Source organism: Haliaeetus albicilla, chromosome 3, assembly GCF_947461875.1.
Source record: "Haliaeetus albicilla chromosome 3, bHalAlb1.1, whole genome shotgun sequence".
NCBI classification, from domain to species: Eukaryota; Metazoa; Chordata; class Aves; order Accipitriformes; family Accipitridae; genus Haliaeetus; species Haliaeetus albicilla.
In genome coordinates, this window is record NC_091485.1 from 45,762,782 (window position 1) to 45,786,805 (window position 24,024).

General features: G+C 40.7%; 1 protein-coding gene across 2 annotated transcripts in view; it reads right to left on the bottom strand.

Moving 5' to 3' along the window:
- Nucleotides 1-524: 524 nt before the first annotated feature.
- Nucleotides 525-24,024, bottom strand: part of ZNF704 (zinc finger protein 704) — a 95,363-nt gene continuing 71,863 nt past the window's right edge. For both annotated transcript variants that reach the window (XM_069779567.1, XM_069779565.1), the window contains exons 4-9: nt 21,858-22,090; nt 18,259-18,359; nt 15,961-16,222; nt 10,861-10,965; nt 5,349-5,443; nt 525-3,552 (exon numbers count right to left, since the gene is read on the bottom strand). In XM_069779567.1, the coding sequence (XP_069635668.1) occupies nt 3,441-3,552; nt 5,349-5,443; nt 10,861-10,965; nt 15,961-16,222; nt 18,259-18,359; nt 21,858-22,090 (908 nt within the window). In that variant the 3' untranslated portion in view covers nt 525-3,440. The remainder of the gene's footprint in view (nt 3,553-5,348; nt 5,444-10,860; nt 10,966-15,960; nt 16,223-18,258; nt 18,360-21,857; nt 22,091-24,024) is intronic.

Here is a 24,024-nt window from a genome sequence, read left to right on the forward strand (position 1 = left end):
GCATTCAGGCTGTTCTTTCCAACTTCTCCGGGAGGTCAGAGACAATGACCTACCTCCCATAGAGAAACCAAAAATAGGGGAAATGGCATGTACTGATGACAATAAGTGACCACAGCATTCAGGCTAGCTCTTCCCTGGGAAAACAAAGAAATCTGACTTTCAGAGAGGCCGGTGCAGAAGTATGAGATGAGTCAGATGTTAGGAGGACAGTGATGCAGCTTAAAGCAACACAGAAACAAGAGACCGAAAATTGAAGAGGTTATTCCAGATTACACTCAGTACTGCCAGCACAGAAAAGGCTTTGCTGACATTTCTGTACTTGCTGGGCATGTTGGGAAGGCGAAGGGGATCTCAGCGGGCGCTGAAGTGCTCCTGCAACATGAAGTAATCTCAGTTCAAAGCACGAAGCAACTGGTGAACGCTTCACGCCGGTCCAGGCGGCTGTGCCGTCCCGCTACCGCAGGCCATGGTTGAGACACAGTAACTGGAGGAGTGCCTACTTTTGAATCAAAATGCCACAGCCGTAAGATGCAAAACTGATTTAATATAAACTGCTGATTAAAGGTTGTGTAAAAATACTGGTAATTTAGCTTTGTCCTGGCAGGATTTATCAAGTATCTTTTGTCCTCTGTTCTGTTAACACCAACTTTCTATCCTGTTTTGATGATTTGAGGCTTTTGTGCCTATATGTAATCCATATCAAATTTGTACCAGAGGGCAATCCGGTCTGGAGACAAAACCATTCTTCCATGCAGAAATTAATAAAGAATAATCTTATTACAATAATTCGTAAAGTGCCCTCGGGAAAGGTGCTCACAATGCCATGACATTATAGAAACAATATACAATCTGATACATTATTTTCAAAAAATCCTCCAAAGCAAGAAGGGAAAATATAAAAGGAGGGGAACAACAAATATACAGGCAAATACTGTCAGTCTAACAAAAGTCAAATTAATTATGGAACGCTTTATAATTAGTCTTGGAGTGCTTGTAAAAATGGGGGGGGGGGGGGGGCAAATTGGCAGGAGTATCTTGGAAAAGTCCCAGATTTTCTAAGTCCTACCAAAGTAAATACACCATCAGCAAGCTCAGTGTTTGAAGATGAAATGACTATGAATTACTATGAGGTATTTTACTAAGGAAATTGAAAAAATACAACATCCAAAAAAATCCCATGACCCTCATTTTATTAAGAGGAAAGAAGATAATACAGTGGCTATGTATATCCACTGACCTTTAGCGTCTTGGTTTTTATATTTATAAAGAAAACAATCTTCCTCCTCCCTGTTGATCCCAGATTTTATATATATATAAACCTATATAATATATATAATATAATATATAGTCTTTTATATATATATAAATGCTCATACACACACATATGTTTATATATTTCAGGGTCTTACTAGATTTCAGAGTCTATTTTTCTTCTTTTTTAAATGACTTAGAGAACACAATTGGGCAAAAAATCAAGTAATTACGTGCACACAAGCATATCTTGCCGCTTGTGCATGTAAATTACACAATTTGTAAACAACTGCAGAAATAGCATGTTCAAATTAGGCAACTGATTGCCCAATTAACTTGTTCAAAGAAAAACAGATGATAATCTTCGGTAGCTCCTATTATAAATTTTACTTCTCAGTACTACTTTACTGAACTCATAGTGTATATTCTCAACAACTGCATTGTTATTTTGTGTTTTTACATAGGCATAAGCGTCAATGCACGCTTAATAAAGCTATCAAGTGAACTTTGGACCAGATTTTAGAAAGCTGTTTAGATACCTAGAGTCCCCTTATTTCAGTGAGAATGAGCCGGGGGGGCGGGAGAAAAAAAAAAAGAGAAAAAGATCTGGTCTAATTTCAAATGGTATGGAAAAAAAACCCAGGAATTTGCAGGCCTCCATGCCTCTATTAATAGGCAAAATTTTGCTTCTGTGTCTTTCTTTGATTTTTTTTTTTTCTTTAATAGGAAAGTATTGTTTAAGCATATACATTCATATCCTAGTAAATCTGTATTTTATTTTTGCATTGAAATAATCACTAATTAATGATAATTCAATATAAGTTGAGACAGGACACCAGCTTGCCACATTCCGGTGTATACTTTCTAATGGACAGAGAAACTGAAGTACCCAAATCTATCAAAGTACTGCAAGCAGAGAAACTTGTTAATTCGTATATCAAAATGAGTTAAGAAATGGACTTTTACCATAAATACGTTGCTCCTTTGCTGTTGTACTTCTTTTTCTGAGGTGATGTTGAGGAAAGGGGGTATTTTCTTTTCTCTACCATTTTTTTGTGTCAAATAAATCTTAGCCACTTCAATCGGGGGGGGGGGGAAAGCTGAGCAAACCATTATCTTAACAACAGTCTCTCAAATAAGAGAAAAGGAAGCAAGAACAGAATTGCTGGGCTGGATCGTGTCCCTGAATAGGTACTACATGTAATCCTAGTGGATGCATTTACCAGTTCTTTACAGGTCTCCTGCAGCAACAGATGTGCTGGTCCAACTGTTCATCCTCCCTCAGAAATGGGAGAGTGGTAAGAAAAGCTACTGGCCCCCCATTATATTCTTACGGGTTTCAATCAAGCGTCACTGGATTTCTTCCCTCAACTTCTTGTTGCGACAATATCTGCTGGTGACTCTCCATTGCTGCTTTTCTTCTTCTAGAGGATCAAAATCCAATTTGGTACTTAAAATTACTTTGTTCCACTCCACTGGTCTGTGCCTGGTTTAAAAATCTTCCAGGAGCACTGCCTGTCCTTCTTGCAAATTCAGACTTTGCTTTTCTCCTATAAACAAACAAACAAAAATCCCAACTCCTCCCCACACCCCCTTTCCAAAAATATAATATAATCATTATCATACGTATCAGGAGAATTATTTAGCAGTCTCCAGTCTTAGTACAGCTTTTTTTGAGAAAACTGTAGCTTATATGACTCTGAAGTGTTTATTAGAAAGCTTTCAAAAGGGATCTTCGTTTCAGGAAAAGAAAAATTGTTCAGTTTAGCAAATACAGACGTTCACAGCACAGAGACTGAAATGGTTAAAAATGACCCTAAGGAGCAGGTAGCTCACAGAGTTAGCAAAAAAAATTAACTTTTTCTTTCTTTTACAGAAAAACACTAATAGCTGCTCTGGTTTCCATACTTAGTAAGACAGAATTTTGTTGTATGTCCTTGGTTTTGCTTTTCTTTTTTTTTTTTTTTTGCTCTATTGCTCCACACAGGTTTTGATTAGTGCTTCTCCTTGGCTACAAGTGCTTCACTTTGAAATACAAAGCTCTTAAAAAAAACCAAAACACCCCAAAAAACCAAAACCCCCAACACCACATCACTGGAGGGAAAATGGGAAGTGATACAGTGCGGCTGCAGCAATCTGGTTCTGCTGTTGTCCTCCCCCATCCCCAAATCCTCTGCATAATTCAATCTTTAGTCGATGAACCTTTGGCAGGCCTTCTTCCATCGGCAGGCAGTACACCACATATCTCTGTTCTCCATCCCATAGACCTTCCGACACTTTTTCCCCTCCCCTCTAGGCTTCCTGTCAGAGAGAAAGGGAAGCTTGTTAACGAGATGCTTTTGTAGCTTTGCTTTATCACCCTAAGATCAGGACAACAATCTCAATGGAGCGAAGCAGGCAGAGAACCCCTGGCGTTTCAAAGGGATTTGGCTTGTTTTCGAGTCAACTGGGAGATGACGAAGCAGGCAGACATATGGCCGTGACTCCACAGCTCCGAGCGACCAGTCCCTCTCCTTGCCTGGCTTCTACAGCCTCTGCAGCAGCTGCTGAGCCGGCTCCTCTGCTCCAGGGATGGTCCTGGGAACATACAGCCCTGACTTCAGCCAGCGACTAAACCCAGTCTAGATAAATGGTACTTTAGCCACGGTGAAGTGCCAAGGTGTAACGGATAGTCATCGCTATTCTACAATACAGCCCAGGTCACGTCAGGGAGAAGTCCTCTTTGCTGTAGAGCTGTGGTATGAATATTTTGCAGAGCTCTGAGCAGCGGACCGTGACTACCAGCAGGTAGCAGCTATGCAAAAGAGGGGAAAAGCTACCAGCTCCTAAGTTTGCCAGTCCTTCCTTCATGGTTTGCTCTGAGCTCCTTGACTGAAAAACAACAAAGTGATTGAAAACAAGTTTTAACCCTTGCCCTCATTTGCAGCACGTTCATGTGTGCTGCTTCTCTGTTGTCCCCAAGTCAGCAAGGTAGGCAGTATCCGCTTTTAAAGCTGTAACGATTGTCATGTTTTCCATCTTATAACCACACACAAAAGGTCACAAATTTAGAAAATGATCAAAGTAACTGTTAAAATGGAACTTTTTTTATTCAACACATAGCAAGCCAGCAAACCTGAGGAGCAACGCTACAACAAGTAACCCAACGCTCGCTACAGCAACGCCATCTGTCCTGTCATCTTTAAATCAAGTAACTGTACAGACAGAATTGTTTAATACCTGTATTACATGCTGTGTGGCACACATGGGAATTGCCTGGCGATTCCTCTCTTGCATACCTATATATTTTTTGTACCGAATGTTCACTAATGGGCACAATCCATGAATTGGGAAGATCCTAAGTTTGGTTTGTAGCATATGCAATGATCTGAGAGTCATGAAGAAAATGAAAAGCATGAAATCTTCCTTTTGTCTTGTTTTAGGGTACAGTCACCTTTAGGACTGTGAGAAACAAGGAGTTTCTTTACTGTAAGAAATTTAGCGTGTCAGTTTGATTTTTTAACATAATGTTCTGAATGCTTCTAAAGCAGGCTCCATTCAAACATCAGTTAGCTTTAATGGAATCGAATGTAGCTTATGTCTAGGAAGACAAGGTATAAAAAGCTTTGCTTTGATCTTATTTATTGTAAGATACGGTCTCTTACAATTCAGTTGAAGCCAAATACCATACTGACTGAATGGTGATGAACACACAAGACAGCCCAGTCTTTCAGGGAAAAAAGCAAAGCCACATAATGCAGTTCAGGATGCTTCAGCTGGAGCAGTGAATCTGGGCAGCGTTGCTTTACAGGGCGATTTAGATCTGCATCTGAACTCCAGACACGCCTGGCAGAAGGCCTGCAGTTTTGCTACACAGTCTGCCTTTCTCATTTTGCAACAACTCACTTTTCCCCTGAACTTTACCTTTGATGGTAATGAAAAGCAAAACAGGTCCAGAACACTTACTCTAAAGGATTCTAGTAAGGAACTGCCTGACAACTGCAATCACAGTTGGCGGTGTGGTTTTTCTGTTTCTTTGGCCACTGACATCTTATTTACTAAATGCCCTCCAGGTTCTGAGGCTGCTGGTCTGTCAGCAGGAGCTAATGGTCCCATACCTCAAGCCAAATGCTACTCTAGGCGGTGATGAAAGAACTGTGTGGGACTGTTTCTGCTCTCCACTCCCTGCAGGACGATTATGAGTTGGTGAGACCTGTCAATACAGACAAAAAAGCTGCTTATGAAGAACATACACATATGAATGCAGTATAAACACTTTTGCCAGAAAATGCAATTCATGATGCATGGTGGCAAGGATACCCAGGGAAGGTTATTACGTAACATACAACATAAGTTGTAGGTCTATTTAGAAAGATGACCATTTAGTATTAGGTACATTGTATTAGCTCCATTATGTTTCTCTGTACTTCCCGTCATCCAAACAGAGCAAACCAGAATACAGATCGGCATCATTTCAGATTTTGGGAAATACAGAAAATGCATTCATTCTTCTTTAAGAACTCTGAACAGCTCTTATGAAAACTTTCTCCAATTTAAGCAAAGAAAATAACTGGAAAAATAAACTTAGGCCTGTGCTGAGATCAATACCAGTAACCCCCTGTTAAATAAAGGGATGTCACATGTTGCTCCCATCTGTGACTTGGCACTCCTTGTAGAGAGACAGCCTTGGAGCAGGGGGTTTGCTGCAGGGCAGTTACGATGCAGCCCTCAAGGTTTTAATAGGAATGCAAGGCAGCCCCTCTGATCTAACAGCTAACGAGATGTACTGGATTATTTCCTTTATTCTGCACTGTAAACCTTCTCAGCAGGTGTCCTCCTTTGTGAATGTTCCCCAGTGAAGGGTGTAGTTTGGTCTTCTGAGACTTTCCAAATAAGCCTCCTACATGAGCCTGCGGGTTAGCAACATTATTTGAGTAATCACATGGCATAAAGCTTGGCCTTAAGTAATTTCTAAATTATTTACTGCTAGGGTCTTATTTTGCTCCTGGGTGAAGGCCACAACCACTTTACATCTAAAACACCAGAAAAAATTTATGAACACTCTTTTTTTGTTATGTACAGAACGTAGCAAGCTTCATTTGGGCATCTGCCACACAGAGTCACTGCCTCCTGCAGCCAGGAACTGCAGATATGTCATAGTTACCTGCATTGCTATGACTTTTCACCCCTGTCCTTTTCAAGTCTCATAATACCTGGAAGAATGGGAACTGACCTGACTTGAAGAGAGTTACTGAATGGGCTTTGATTTTTGATATAAAGTCTATTTTATAGCTACTCCACAGTAGCAAAAAACTAATACTTGTAATGGAGTGCAGTCACTCTTTCAACTTTCACTCTTGGCTGGTAACTACAGAAATTTCTGATTTAACTGCATGTGCAGCTCACACTCTGAACACATTTAGACCATTACTGACACGTATCTCCAAAACTTGAAAGAAGTTTCCCCTCTCTCTGCCTGCTTACCCTAAGTCATGTTTTATACATCCAGAGACCACACTAACTCCTGTCCTATCACTCCAGATTATTGAGGGCAGCTTGTTGTCTACTACTTTTTTGCTATCTTTTATCAACCACTTCTCTTGTTTTACCTAAGAATGATTGAAACACTGAAGATAAAATGCAAAGCAGTAACACTTTTCTAGTCTTTGGCATTTACCACACACTGCATAGTTTTCCAGTCATTGCCAGCAACATCTCTAGTCAATTCTGCTAGGGTTCTTAAACATTTTAAAAACCAGAAAATTTTTATAGCTACCACTACTAACCGATACTCAACATATTCCTCAAAGAAGTACTTTGATGGCCTTCTATGTTATAAGCAATTATCCTGATTGCTTCTAAACATAGAACAGGCTTGAGCAGTAATTGCAGCGTGCAAACTGCATCTCCCCTCGCGTTCTCCAGAGAGGGTCTCTCTGCACGATGGTTTCCACAAATTGGCATACCAAGGCAGCTAAACTGCACTGAAGTTTAGCTTTAGTGTATTTTGATACACTTTGCAGCAGGTCTAAACAGTACTGCTTAGCTGTACTCCTTTCTAGGTGACACTAAGAGCAGATTAAGAGGAGGGTGTGAGAAGGCAATCCTTGCCCTCCAAGGCTTTTCACATTTGAAGTGTTGTCTAACACAGAGAATGAACGGGAAACCATAGTGTTTGTTTGAATTGAGGACCTGGAGTTTCCAGTTACATGTCCTGGGGGGAACTATGGTTACAGAGAAGATTTGTGATCTGTCAACAACAGATTATTGAACTTAGATATCTTCTCTCCTGTTCAACCTTTTTGGGTCTTATCAGCAGGCAGGTAAAAATCAGTATCACACAGCAGAGATCACTCCGGCATTCAAGAAGACTTTTATCCTACATTACATAAAAGTGGAACTATATGGTCATTATGTTAAGTCCTCCAGTAGCAAGAGATACAGACTCCACTGTCGCTCATCCTACTTGCATCATTTAATCTGTCTTCCTCATCCATCCCCATGCTGTGCCTTATTTTTTCTCCTCGTTCAGTCTCAAGCAGTAGAGCAAACATGAACTTGTCCTTTCTGCTTTATGCAGAGAATCGCACTAGCAATGACTCACAGCTGTGCCAACACTCAACCTTCTCTTGCACCTGCAAAGTTATCTTGGGAAAATGGTAAGAAAAAGTGTATTTCCCATTTGCCTTGGGAATCTAACTTACGCATGATTCAGAGCACAAAGTATAACAACTTTGGAGGTTCCTCTTATTCTTCCTAGATAAATGCCTATGGTTAGACACTGTGAATACCCCTGAGCCTAAAGCAGCCACATACTGAACCCCGACTGATCCAGCTGTACATACAGCTTGTTTTGAGGCGCTTAGGAACTCACTGATAAGCACACTCATGTTCACAACGGCCTTTTGGTGCTGCTCTACTAAAGACTGCCCAAAAGTGAGGGCTTAATGCAAGTCATGATGTCTGTCTGAACACCCCCATTCCCAGGACAGCAAGCACAGAGTGCTCAGTGTCATCAAAATTCAATGTGCACAGGAATGAATGGGGAAACACCTAAGGTAGGTGTCAAAAAAAACACAAAAGAAAACTATTTTGAAATTTTGTCTCTCTCATGAACTTAACTGCTGACCTACGGGTCTAGAAAGAAGCCTGTTCAAAACCAGGATTCAAGAGCCCTCTAATGGGTCAAGGACAGAATGGCCCCATTCCAACATTACTAGTAATGTGAAGAAATGTGTAGAGCTATGCACTTTTGCAAATCTGTACCTAATCCTTTACCGCTCAGTGGTTCGTCCAGGCCAAAAAAAGTATCCCAAAGCCATTTTAGAAAACTATTTGAATAAATATTTAGGGTCAGGCAGAAAGTAATGGTTTGGACTTACTCTCTGAAGTTCCCTTGGGTGCTACAGATGTGCACCTAATCTCAGGGACCATGTATGTATACAGTTGCACGAGTTTATAGTACGCTGGCTCTGTCACATAGTCTGGGCTTAAATAAACCTTGTAAAAGAAGGAGAAAGTCCCCTATACTATAGCTTTCCTAAAGTAGTTACACTCAGTGTAAGGGTAGGAGTTGACAGAGCCCTGTTTTTATATAAGGCAGTATATAATTTACTTTGAAACAGGAGAAATGAAACTTTCATTTAATATAGAGTAACATCGCTTTGCATTTGCACCCTCACACACTGCACATGATTTTCCACTGCAGGCAAGCCTTTGTAATTCATAAATGATCTCACTGATGACAGAACAGTCAAATGTGTGTAAACCTACAAGGTTTTTTTTTTTTTGTTTGGTTTTTTTTTTTTTTTGCTGAACAGCCTTATAAATGTTGTTAGACAGAGATATAAAGGCAGTTCGTATGGTTCCCTAAGCGGTTTATAATTCTGCCATCATCACTGCTTCCCCAGGTCTTTGTATTTGGATTATTTTTAAATTGTACTTAAATCATTGGCATCTCCATACAATTCTCAGAAAGTGATTTGGCATTTCTTAAATTCTTTTGAGAACTCTCAACTCTACAGCCACAGATCAACATTGTTGCTCGAACAAGTAAACTCAACGCATAGGTGTCTAATCCTGTCCTCTTAAGCGTCTGATTTACAATGTGGCTAATTGCATTTTTAGATTCCCAATACTCCTGGCACCAATTTCTGCTACTCCACAAAAGGAGCCAGTTTCATAATTACTCTGTATCAACCCCATTGTTGGGAAATCAAATTCTCAAGGAACTTTATGGATAGCATGCTCTGTCAAGGCACTCTTGTTGAAATTGCTGCCAGCATGATGTCTTTCACTGTTAGTTGTTCCTTGATGGAATTTAATAAATATTCATTGGCAGAGTGCAGTGTAATTGATTCAGCCACTTTCATTTTTTTATCAGCCCTGCAGGATGCCACAGCCTCTGCAGAAAATCTCCAAGATTTGCCAAGGGTTGACAGTAAGAAGCTTTAGAGATTCACTTGGTGAAGAAAAGGGAGGGAAACAGTATCTCTTATTGCCATGTCTACTATTCACTGTCAGGAGAAAAAAAAGCTATATGGTTCTTTGGATGAGCAATGTGCCGTATATAACACACTTTAAAATTCATAAATTCATAGAGTGTAATATTAAAGTGAGATGTTATGATATCAAAAAGGTTTATGATTAGAGAATATCAATTTATACTGAAAAATGCTTTCCAATAAAAATTAGGATACGCTACATTAATATTTATTTCTATTTATTGTACAGAAGATTTTCCATTACCCATAAATAGTGATTCACATTTACATTTAGTATTCGCCATGCTAGGCACTAGAAGCCTAATCCCTTTGAACTCTTCGTAAAGGTTTTTAACTCCCCCTACAGTATCTACACTTACATTGTGTGACGTTTAGGACTACTGGAAGTCCATGTTTAAGCAAACATTGCACTTCTGCAGTGCTGTTCATGCAATTAGGCCTTGTACACCAGCTTTTTTGAGGAAAGGGTCAGAGTTGAATTTACATCTAATACATACATCTAATACATCTTCATTAAAAAGTTGTCAAACTGCAATATTATTAATATCAAAGTACGATATGTATTAAACGTATTTTCTGTATAAAGCAACAATTTTCTGCTATCAGTAGGGGCTACATATATGTAGCCTCCTAGAATCAGACTTTGCATTTTATCTTATTGTTTCTTTCAGTTGCCTTTCAAATATGCTTCATCTTCAGAGTTCATTTAGGTAACAGCCCTACTGCTTGAATCCATTTAGTCTGTTAACATAACCATCACCTTGCTGATTTTCCATCTAGTTTTGTAAGAAATCTTTTAGTGGCACAAGAAGGAGCATATTATAGTGCCACGCTCTGCACCTACCAGAACAGTCTTTTGTAAGCATATAGTTTAAAAAATGTATACTATAGATCCAATTTTCTGCTTGTAGACACTGATGCAAAAAAAAGTAACTGTACTGAATTAAAGAGACTGGCAAAAGTGTTAAAATCAGCCATGCTGGCAAACTAGGCATATATTTAATTTGTTTCTTTTCAGTATCTGTTATGTCAATTTTACTTCTATCGTGAGACAATGTGAAACAAAACTAAAAGTTCTAAAAACTTATTATTTTTTTCTTTCTTTCTTTTTTTGTCATTCACTTACTGGAATGCCGGTGAAGGTAACTGGAGGCGACTGCCAAGAGATGCTAAAGCTACTGCCATTGGGAGTGAATTTTGCTGACCCTGGAATGTTCACCGGAGGAGTGGCCTGTGTGAAAAGAAAATATTATTCCAGTAAGAAGAACCATTCCTCTTCCAAAGCATTTCAAGGGATCTTTCACTCCTTGAAACTGTAAAGCTATGAGAGACTTTCTGGGGTGGAAAAGAACTGCATGGTGACAAGCATTTTACCCTTATGAGAGGGATAATCATGGATAAGCCAGTAAGAAGGGACATATTTATATATCACTGTTCTTAAAACCTTGTTTAGAGAAAGACGATAGCTCTCATAAGAATCCATGCAAAAGCCTTAAAAGCTAGATCTGATAAAAACCCACAGAAAATCAAACATCACATACAAATAATTTTTTAAATAATGCCAGCTAGCAGCAAAAAATGTTACAAATGATCACCTGTTCCACAGTGATAAACAAGGCAGTATTTAAACTGATAGCAGCTGGTTTAAACAACTGAAGACCAGTTGGCAAGGCTTCTTGGACAACAGGGTTAATGATCAACCGTAAGGGATGGCCATTTCTTGTTTATTAGATATATGTTAAGAATCATCCCAATTAAAACAGTCTTTCCTATTAAAAACAAGGAGCTGAAAATCATCCTTGGGATTCAAAAAAACCAGCTCTTAAAAGACTAAGCTAAAGCAAGCATTTGAAGGACCCCTGGGCCCCTTGAACTCTTATGTTCTTCCCAGCTGGGCTGTAATACCCAGTGCTGCCCTGGGGTGCAATACCCGATAATGAGCTCAGACTGTTGAGCATCTTTCATCTTGTGCCTTCCCTCTGGTTTTCTCACTGGGCTATGAGCCCTCAAGAATTCTTCCCTGATCCTATTTGAATCCCATTTAATTTACAGAGTCAGGAAATTCACACCTTTGCAGTTACCCTGCCTAGCAGGGGCACGAGTGGCCACCATGAACACAGGCTCCCTTTGACTCTTGAATTTCAAGCTTTCACCACAAAAAAGGCTCCTTGGTTTATAAATAAAGTGCTATTAAAAATGAGCTTTTACTTCTGCCTTTCAGTTGCCTGCGCCTGACAATAACGCAATACACTTATTTAAGTAGTGTTTGTGTTTGAGGCTGCTGAAGTTGTCTCACCACTTCAGGGAAGAGAGCGCTTCCCTGAGCCGCCAGGCAGAGAGAAGTGATGACAAACTACAACCTGATAGTCCCCATTAAAGATAATCTTCAGAGTAAACAAGTGCTGAAGCAATCCCTGGAGTCTCTCCAAGGAAAAGAAACCGAGACCACCGGATGCTTCCGTCTGCGGCAGCGATGCTCTGCGGGCTGCCGAGCCTGCTGACAGCGCCAAGAGAATCCGTACAGACGTGTGGAGCTAACGTCCACTGAGCTCCACAAAACATAAAAACCTTGCTGAAAGGCATCAAGAAAAATTTGGCACCTCCAGATGGTACCAGTAGTGCTTCATCACAACCCTGTTCAAACGGGAAGGAGGGAACGACCACAGCACTCCTGCCAGAAGCAACTGGAGGCAGCTGGGTGGCCAGCGAGGTGGCACTGCCCCTCCTCAGCATCCCACCAGGACATCAGCTCAAAGCCGGGGTCAGCACGGCGACTTCCTCATGTGTTTGAATAAGACCTGCAAGGGAAATCCTCGACGCTGGAAGAGCCCGCCTGTAGTTCCTCTGTAGCTAAATTTAACAGGTACAGGCACTAGTTTCATAATGAAACATGAAGAATGAGAAATTTAAAATTGTTGTAATTTGCAGTTGCCTAAAATACCATGGTGCTCAATTCTTTTTTCTCAGTGCCTAAATATCTACCTCAGACATGATCAGATTTAGACAGTCAATCACCTTGTTCATTTGTTTCCCAGATGTGCGTCTTTGCTGATCAAGCACAGTCACCTTTTTCAGGCTAACATTTTAGACAATTTCTTCCCTAAGGTAAGCAACCATAACATTACAACAAACTGAAGAGTTTCTACACCTTGATTGCACTTTGCTTAGAGACCTCCATCTAATTTCCAATCAAAATATATTCATGGTTAATTTATAATTATTTATTTGTGCCAATTGCCCTTATATCTGAGATAGCACGTGCTCATTCTCCTCCCCTCTCATGTTTGTCCTCTCACTTTCTTCCCAGGCAGCAATCCCATCCTCTCCTTGTGCCTGCTTTGCCCAAGCTGTCAGTCCCTGGGCTGCAGAGGCCCTCCGTGTCTTCCCTGCCCTCTCTCTTCGCTCTGATCACCTTCTTTCTACCTCTTCTAATTGGAGCCCATCATCCTTGAAGTTGGTTGACCGGAACTCTACTCAGGATCTCAGCTGAAGTTATCCAGGGGTCTTGTAAAATGGCTTTAAAAATCCCTGTCTCTCCTAGGTATTTCTTAACTAAGAAAGCTGACAACTTTTTTTTCCTTCACAACTCTATTGTTGTTGGCTCATGATCATTCTGTGCTTGATTAATGAACATAGGTTTCCTCCTCACATAATTTTCTAACTACCCCAGTTTATAGCAGAAAAATCTCATTAGTTCCTAAGGTACAGGACATTGCATGTTCTACCATAAAACTGCATCCAAACCCGATTATTCTTAAGATCACCCAGTCACGTAAGCATGCTATACAAATCCCTGTACTGCTGACGTCTCCCAAGTTCTTTATCAGCAAAGTTTATTATAGTATTTGTCTAGTACCAAAATGATTAATGAGATCAGGCCCAAATACAGCTTTTCATTCAACTGCACTAATAACGTTCAATAGTCCTTTCAAAATAACTTACCACTGCTCTCCCTGGCTCCCCAGCTCTCTCTCCTACACTAAATCTCATCTCTAGCCCAACAAATACTGCCTACATGTTTTAAGATCAAATGCTCTCCTTGAATCCAGAGGGATTTATTCTTCTGTACCGCTTCTTTGTTGTTTACGAAGCTACCTTCTCCAAGGAAGATTAGACTGTTCTAGCATAATCTTTCTTTGGAGTTCCTCCATTGCAGTTCACCTCGTTTGCTGTACTTTCCACAATTTCTTCCATTATTCTTCTAAATCTTTCCTCATCCATAGGACTGGGTCAGAGAAGAGAGTCAGGACTAGCCTGCTCACTTCCCCTTTACACCCTTCGTACTACAGGTATTATATTTGCCATTTTCCAGTCATATGGGAAATGGCAGTTAAGAGATCTATTTAGGATTCTTGCAGCCCAGCTTTGGGTTCCATATTTTTTTCCTTTTTTTAACAGGAATCCTGGGATTAACATTATTCAGCCTCCCTTATCCGAGTTCCTTGAGCTGTGAATTTTCCCTCTTCGCTGCCAGTGAAGTAACGTCCACCTTCATGTTCTCATTCATATGAGAGATTGTCTTCATCACTACATTCCCATTCAATACTTTCAGTTTTGATACAGATACCAGAAGTAAAAAAAGTTTTGAAATTCTGTACATGGCTCACTTCAGCAAGCAAATGGCAGGAAATATGGTGGTATTACAGATGCTGTCGTCACCTTCTCTTCTATTGCCTTTTACACAACAGATTACTCCCAAGAATGCCTAAATGCTGTCAGTGAAAGCTGGGCTCAATTCCTCCTCTTGCTGGTGAATCTCCAGCCTGCCTCCTGGCGAGCGCTCTTCTTGCTGGGCTAGAGGGACCCTCGCACAGGACGCCGCTGCCCTGCCCTGCAAAAGCTGCCTCCTTTCCAAGGACAACCGGAATGCTTGCGCAGGGACTCCACCTCCAGCTTCCAACTAGAAAGCCTTGAACAGCATGGACTGTGTCACACCTCGCTGATGAAATGACGTATTGAAACCAGAGCAACGTGAAAAGGAGACAGGGATCAGACACTTGCAGTCTTGTGTCATGGAATACATCAGTTCAAATCCAATTCAAGAGGCTTAAACATCTGAACTAGGATTTCCTTAGGCAAGTGCTTTATGCCAAGGCTGCTTGCTTATAAAAAAAGGATTGAGTCTCCAAATTGCAGGGAAGACTGTCGTAAGTGCAAATCCCAAATGAAGTGAGACTCTTCTCAGCAGCCTAGACTTGGTGCATCACTCAGAGAGGCAGGGCTTAAGCTAGACTGAGAAGAAAGTCTTTCTCCTAGCTGGCTCGATCAGTCCTGAGGTTGGTGTGCCACCCGATGCAGCTCCCACCTGAGATGCACCCATGCACAAGAGTCCTCAATGAGCCTGTGAATTCTCTGTGGTTCCCTCTGCCCTTTTAGTGGGCCTGCTCCAAACACACAACAAAAAGGTTTCATCTGCACAATGCTGTATACAAAAGTTATTGCATCTGATAAATTTAACAGAGTTCAAGTCTCCAGTGCATATGCAGGTCATGGACCACACTACTTCAAAGCCTCCATTCTTCTTTTCTCATATGGTATCCAGACCAAAACATGTCAAATTTTAGTGTGCTTTTAAAATTAATGCTTTCTGTCTGAACTTAGTTGGAAGATTTTGGAACAGCAGTTTTTGGATCTGATTGGATTTTTGCCATTTGCAAAGCACTACCTCTAAGAGTAGGAGGATACCATATATGCCTTTTCATTCTTCCTGCTCTACTTCACATATGCAAACTGACATCTCGCACTGTACAAATAAAGGAAATGAATTGTTCCCGGCATCCCTTGGGTACTTGCCTACAGACACATCCAGTACAAGGAGAGCTGAAATGAAGACTCTGGGAGGGATTCAGCTGACTGAATGAGAATTTTTACAATGCCCGAGACCATATCTGAGCACATCACCTTGGGCCCTCTTTATGGTCACTGGAGAATTAACTACTGTAGGCAGTGGGATACACAGAGCAACTCTTCTCAACCTGAAGTATGCACCTATATGTGGCTGGATAAATAGCACCCCAAAATCTAAGGGGAGCACAAACAAACAAACAACTAGCTCAGAAGTGGACATCTAAATTTAAATGAGATGAACCCCTTGGGCTGCCCTGAAAACTTTTCAACTCATTAAAACTAGACTTGGCTTTTTAAAACCCAAACACTGTGATCTGACATTTCTTTATACATTAATGACATTAGTGTAATCAACGGAGTTCACTCTCACTAGCGTTACCTGGTAAGCATGGTCCGTGTGTACGAGGTAGAGGTTGGTAGGAGCTGAGCGGCTCAGAGGTGTCATCAATTTAGTCTCGGTTTTGGCACAGGAAGTTTCAGGACGGATTGCATCTTGGGTGGGAAAGGAAGGAGGAGATGCTAAAGATGGAGAGACTGGGGAGAGACTGCTTAAGCCATCAGCTACTGAGTCCGTGTTGAGCCTGATTTCTGTATAGTAAAAATCCTCCTCTCCATCGCTGTAATCAGACTCTCCTACACGTCTGTATCAAGACAAAGAATGAAGTACTGATTAAATGAAAGCAAGAACCCCAAGGTAAATTTTAAGTTCTAGATGCATGAGCAAATACGTTCATACTGTCAATAAATTAATATTCCCAGTTTCAACCCTACCTACTTTATCAGCATTCTGGCTGCAGGGAAGGACAAGAGGAAAAAAAAATCATCTAGTCTGAAGGGAAGAGAAGTAGGAATTAGATTTTTTTTTTCTCTCTGTGTTATCCTTGACTAATTCTTTGACCTTGGAGTAGATGTTTAACTTCTATCCTTGAGATTAAATATCAGCTTCTCATTCCTAACTATTGAAGTTAACAAGAAGCTCTATGCACTTTGACTTCAGAAATGACAGAGCAGCCACAGAAGGACGGGTAAAGATAACAAACATGGGCAAGATATACTTCACTAATGTTACGGCAAACAATATGTAATCTCATCGTAGGTTACTTAATTAAACCAAATATAGTTATGGCCACAGTTCACCGTAACTTTCCTTGGCATAACAGAAGAAGCTGCTAGAAAACAGTGTCACCATGCAACTCACTCGGACACAGGTAGAGAAAGGACATACACAGGCTGGCTTGCCAGTGCTGGACTTTCTGGTCCTACTCTCCAGAAGTAGACTTACTGAAGGAAGAGATGTAAAAGGTTTCATTGCCCTTGCATCCCTGGCACTACCTGCTGCGTGTTTGAGTGCAAGTGCTAGGAGTGAAGCAGCCCAGTCAAAGCAGTAATTCCCAGTAGGCTACACATTATCCTGAAGTCCAAAACAAACCACTATTTTAGCACATTCATAATCCACATGTTATAGAGGTAATTCACAGCTCATACATGCGTATTTTCTCCTGGATCTTCCATATGGGAAATCTGAGAGCCCTAAGCATCCTCCTGCCTGCATGGCCTTATCATGGCTGAATGCTGAGCCTCTCCTTTTCCAGACATGCACCCCAAAACCAGCCCCATGACAGTTCTTCAGCCTGCTTCCCTGTATACCTCTACCTGTGGTCCTCTCATCACCTTACTCAATAGAACTCATTGAGAGAGCATGGGTTCAGCAGGTTTGAAAGGCTCTACCAGAAGTGCCATCCATCAGACCACAGCCAGTCACTCACCAGAACTCCTCTCTCTGGCAAAGTTACAAACTCCAAATTCCAGGGAAGTTCTGCTGTTTACTTCTCCCTCTCCCATGCCACAAAAAGGACAAAGCAACATTCATAACTGCATTTTGAGAGGTTTTCGCTGTTTCGCTGTTCACTCTTCAAAGCCTAACCCCAACAGCAATTACTATGACCTTTGCAAGACTCTCCTGGGCTCCACACCAGACTACTTCCTCATGGTCACTTTAATTTTTAAGCACTGGGTAACACAGACTTACACAACAGAGATATATTTCCACATAACTAACAGGTGAAGACCGTGGGTCCCCACTATAACTATATATGAGACAGCTAGGTCACTCAGTGAATTGCACAGATTTCAGTTGCAAACTAAAGCTCTGAAACAAGCTTGTGTTGTACAAGTTTCATTCCCTTTTGCTTCTCGTCCAAGTAACTCATGGAATTGCAGCTCAGTTTCGGTTTCTTAGGTGGTTTGTTTGGGGTTTTTTGCATTAATTTGGCTCAGAACTAGCGCAAGAATCTGATCTGATGTGAAACAAGGCTTGGAAAGTATTCACACAAGACCCTGAAACCTGCTGTCTTTCGCACAGCGTCAGCTCGGATGTGATGTGCAGATAACACATACAAAGTAAATGCCACTGAGTTGTGCGGCCGTGAGGAAAGTGCAGTGTGACCTAGAGCTGTATTTGACCTTCTAGCGAAGTTCACAAAAGTTCGGGAAAGAAAATGCCTCGCTGTTGGAATAAGTTCTTGTTCACCTTGACGCACTACTCTGCAATTTCCTCAGAAACCTAGGGATCTGAGATAGAAAAGCCAAGGACAACCCAGTTCATCTCCCCAGCCAAGTGTGACCGCTCCCCTTCTATACCAAACCCTTCAGACTTCCGAAGAGACTGCTCTCTTACCCAAGGTGAATGGTCCGTATGTGTTTCTGAATCCCTGCAGCTGTGCTCAGTACCTTCCCACAGTTTTTCCACAGGCATTTGAACATCACCTTCATGGAGTTCTGAAAATTATGAGTAAAGCAATATTAGTTTTATGGAAGATAGAAAGAAAACCAAACCACCCAAACCAGATATACAGTTACAAAACACTGTGAAGGTTCAGAGCCTCTAACTCCAAATTTGTAATGATGTAATAGTCTCTGTCAACAATGTCATCCTACTGAACTCAACAGAATCCCAGTGAAAAGCTGCAGGAGCAGCTTGTGACAAAACTTTACCTCTCCGCTCTTTGGCATGGCTTTTTCACTTACAAGTTCCAGTTTCTGTCTCCCCGCTAAAGGAGGTAGACGATATAAAAACTTCCTACACTTCTTTGGAGCCTTTCAAAGAACAACTGATCAGGACTTCTCATTTAATGCAAGGCATCTTCTTAAATTACGATCTTCCTAAAGCAAGCTCTTATGTAGACTTCTGCTGATGAATTTTGCAACACATAAAAAATGTTGTGCCAGAAAACCATAGCTTCTGCTATGACGATGTTCACCCATGAGCTGGCAAAACCTCCTTTTGTTTTGTTCAGAAGCTGCTGTGACCCTTACATGGACAAGAGAATGAGAAGCCATCTGGCTGTGTTCAGCATTTCTAAAAGAATATGTGTATAATCTCATTTTAATATTCTTGTTATATTCTTTAATATAACTTCATTGGCCTAAACTGAGTTATCATTGATTTAGAGCACAGCCAACAAGGCTATAACCAGCCCAATCTTCAATATTTTGAAGACTCTGGAGAAAATGTCTTAATTTAAAGCACAGTACGGGGTAACAAACAACACAGAAGGTGTAGAGCTGTAGTTTTTTTAAAAGCTAATTTTACCCCCAAATGAAATCTACTTTGTAAATTCTAAATTAAAAAAAAAATCTAAATGATTTGTGCTTCTCAAAAATAATTTTCTCTATTGTTACAGAACACATTATTAAAGAAAACATGAGGAAGAGCTTCAAAATACTGTATTATTATCCTATAATTTCAGTTACATGTAAGATTAGAAGAATATATTCATATAAAGCTCATTTGAAAAGAAAAAAAAAAAAAGGGAACAAGCACATCCTTAGAGTTAAGTCCATGCTTCACTTTTTCTTGAACAAAAGTTGACTTGGTCCTTTCTTCAATTTGGACCCTTTGGAACTGCATGACAGTAGATGGTAAGTTTCAGCATTTGCTAGAAAGAGGATGGTTAGAATATAATTTTTAAAAATCTCAGTTGGTGGGCTTTTTAAAATGTAAGTTGATTGTAGTAGCACATTCTCATAGTTACTTGGCAGTCTAACATCTGTTTGAAAGTACGGATGCTAAGGGCTTTAAGATTTGAGGTACGTGATCATGCTGTTTGTATCAAAACCATCTACTCTGGAATAAATTACACATAAATTCCCTCTATAATTTTTTGATCTGATAATACAACTACCATTCAAATAGATACAGAACTCGTTTTTCCTAAAATTAAATATAATCTATCTAGCAATTCTGATATGATACATTTCTCACTTTTATTATATAATACAAAATACTATCATCAGCTCAAAACCCCACAACCAACCACAGCAACAAGATGAAGACCATGCTTATCATTTACATCTTAGGAATTCCGATATGACATCATGAACACCATATGCATCTTTATGAACACAGAATGGTTTAATACCAATCTCCAGTTTGATGGTAAAACCAATCTCGTAGCTCCGCTGTGGTTTTGGCTTTATCGTCAGTGCTAGGAGTCTGCAAAAACCCATGCATTTTAATGTAACCCAATGAAATCTCACTCAGTAGAAATACAGAACATAAACCATGCTTCCATTTCTGACTAGTCCAAAAATTGCCTAATCAGGCTTAATGTTTTATTTAAGAAAATAATGGAACATAAATGGTTTGGTGAGGAGTAACTACATTAGTGGAAACCTTTAAGCAAACAACTTTCTTAATGGGAATTGGTTGCTAACATGACATTTTCCAAACATGAAATGGAAGAAACTTTAAAGAGTAAAAGTAAGGTTACCAATCACTCTATTTCCAAGTTTATTCTTTCTGATTTTTGCAGCCTGGAAGAAGAAATAACCTGAACATTTTTATTTCAGCTTCTAAAGGTGCAAAGCTGTACTCAGATAAAGTACTATGCTGGGGCCAGACTAAAAAAGTCTGCAGGAAACGCAGTTCATTTATAAAACAAAGTTTGGCAGGTAGTGTTATTATTTATCTAAATTAAACATTTGCCATACAGGGCAAAATCCCTGCAAACCGGAACAGATAGTGTAATAGATCTGTGGTGGGTACATAAATAGAAATATTCGAAGACAACTTAGAAAACAATAAAGATGGCAGCTGCAAACCCATCTGTCTCATCACAGCTGAGCAATAAGAGTGATGCTAATAAGCTGAACTTTAACTGAGAAGTAACAGGCAAACCAGCACACTTCTGCATTCCTACTCCTCCTATCCCACACCCCTCAAAATCATCTCTGTCTTTAGTTTAACAGTCACCTCTAACTTCTAAATTATTATAGCAAAGGTTTCCTCCAAATATTTTTTTTTCCTTTTTAGCAAGAAGCACAAACATTTTACACCCCTCTTCGACAAACAGGGGCAGAACAGCGTGGGTCGGCAAATAAGCAACTTCTGGAGCAAAAGGATAAATCTGAGCAGGTTGAAACAATCATTAAAACTTCTTCCTGCTGGTGATGAAGCAATTAACTGTCTCAGACTGAGCCAGAAACAAAGTCACTAAGAAGAATAAATTCTCTGTTTTTTCTCCTTACAAAAAGCCCTTTTTCATCTTGCTATGTAAAATCTGTCCTGTTGCGTTGGGAGGGAAGGAAACTTGGACTAGTGCCATCTCTTTGTTTTCTTTTTTCTTCGAGAGGAGCTTGCTTGCTAGCATAACGGTGCTTTTTGGGGGTTAGTTTTGGACTTTTTTTTTTTTTTTACGTTGTGTTTTATTTAGTCTGCTTTTGCACTCCTACTAAGGATAAATTTGGCCACTGCTAATACTGTATCAAAAGCCATCAGGTTTGATCTCTCTCTCCTTTTTTCACTCCATATGTTTGCGCAGAGAAAGCTTCACAGTATTAAGGTATCTGACATGCTGTCAGACAAACAGCACTTTCAGGGAACAAGAAGTATTAAGGCCATATCCAGTTTTTGTGATGACATGTAAAGGCTGCCTGTTGCATCCTGCATACAAAGAACTTGCCAAAGTAGGACAGAAATCCCTTGAATGGCCAGAGGCAACACCTTCTGGAAATCACTCTAGTGTTTTCTGAGCAGGAGGCTCTGTAGAACCTCACCATCTGCCAGCAAATATGTGGTGCTGATGGCAGAACGTGTGTGCAGTAGGTGACTAGGTTGAACAAGACATAGTGACTAGGCTAAGTACCTATGTTAACTGGATGCCAACGAGGGATACACATACAGAGCTGTTTGGGTGACCTCTTCCTTTCTCATGGCAAAATAAGTCTAGCAACATCCCACCTGCCCATGCATATGGAATTTAACATGAGGCTAACCTTTCTCTTCCTAGGAATGGGTTCATCAAAGAGAAGGTTGCTTGTTTCAGCTTCATCAATACCATCATCTGGCTGAGAAGGTGTCCGAAAAGCTTTGAAGCTATCCGCTGACAGAGGTGGAGATGGGGTGGATGGGTTGGACTGGTCACTGGGAGCGTTCCAGCTCCAGTATCCACTGCTGCTGGTACTAGAAGGCACAAATCCTCCTTCTTTCCAAGATCCATTTAGGGATTCTGTCAAGAACAACAAGAGCCATGATTACAACAGCATCATGTGTTAGGGCTAAGGAGCTCTTTTATCCAAGGCTTAGATGCCATGTTGGTAATTAACTTGAAGTTCAATAACGGAAAACAAAAGCATTGGGTCTAGAGAGGACAACCACATCTATCCCACTGCACACGAATTATACTTTCCACACTTGATTTTTCAGTTTTTTTTAAAAAACAAATTATTTTTCTATAAAGAAACGATGGGTTTGGAAAAATAACCCGTTCTGGAGCACAAACCGCAATAAGCAGTCAGATATTGCATGCATGATTAAGGGAAAACTTTCAAATCCATCCTCAACTTTCAACAGGAACACACGACTGTGGTGGGGCATCAGAGCAAGCTCCAAGCCACTGCACGGGCCAACAGGAGATCCCCTGGGAAGGGGACATACACTCTGAGCCCCAGGACACTAAGCAGATCTGCAAAACCATGATTGTCATCCCAGTACTAAAACACCAAAGAAAACCATAATTACACTCTGTCTTCTCATAATGTCCCAGTGCACATGCCTCTGCCTGCTTTGAATCTCTAAATGAGGTGGTATGTATCCTTGGAAGGATATCCCTTTTTCTTCATACAGGTGTATTGTTGGGCATCTGGTTTCAGAAGTGGGACGCACAGACACTGGCACACCTCCACACCTACTCGCTGGAGGAACCCCCTCCTCACTGCGGCAGTTCCCCTGACATTAGGTGGTAAGCAGACACTCAAACTAACGGGTTACTCTACAACATGGTGGGTGGGAGTAACGGCATTGCTTTCGCAGCCTGAGGCACGGCTTGAGCCATGCTTCACTTCCTGAGGTCCTCAGGCGTTAGACATTGGCATGTCACTCTTCCCAATCCCTAAAGGGCTTCTGGCAGGAGAGGAGTATGTAGGTCATCAGCTCTGCAAAGGTATGGCCTGAGCGTGTCCAGCAGTGCAACCATGGGCAGCTCTGCCGAAAGCTTCAGGTTCTCCCAGGGCTCGGGCACACGTGCAGGGATGGTTTAGGTGCAGCAACTCCTCAAGTCAGGCACTGGAAGCTTTTCCCAATGACACTGTAGGTGCCTCAGTACTGTGCAATATCCAACTTTGGAGCTGGCAAGCAAATAACATCTTATCTGTTTGTGAAACTCTACAGTGTGAGACAGGAGTCTTTCCAAGCCAGCGCCTGCCTTTAAGAGTTCTGCAGAAGTCAGTCCTTCATTCCTTCTCAATTTCTTACAGATAAATTTAACTAATGACATCAGCAAGAAAATAATGTCTACCACCTGCGACCAAAAGCTTAACCCAAAACCAATGAATTTTTATTTTCTTTCTCCTGATTCAGTTGGTTTTGGATGAAACCCTTAATCATTAACATCAGCTGCTCACAAAACAGAATGCAGTGCTCCATCACGTAAGCACATGCATGAAAGTACCCCCTTGTGTAGGCAGCTGATGGGGGCCACAGAGCATAAATGGAATCAACCCTCCCTCCACCCCCAAATTCCTCTTTGGAAAAGAACATACACATTTCCAGTAGCTAATAAGTTAACATATGAAAATGTCATGTTTTCGTTCATGGTTACAGCCTTCATGTGACTGTAATGGAGGTGGTTTTTGTTTCTTTTAAGTATTTGTACTTGAGTCTTGTGCCAAAGCCAAGAAGTACATCTGGTATCAACTTGTGACCTTAGCATAGCTTAAAATTTCCATTTCTTCAGAAAAACAAAAGAAACGGCACTCTTTCAACTACTACTTTCTGACACATTTATGGTGGCACTTTGTATTCTCAAGGTTTACAGCTTCTCCTCACCTTGCTGAGAAAGAGATGTAAATCAAGAACATTTTTAAAGTAGTATGGAAAAGACTGAATGAGGCTGACAACAGAAAAAAACCAAACACTGGTTCTCATTAATACTAACAAATCTGT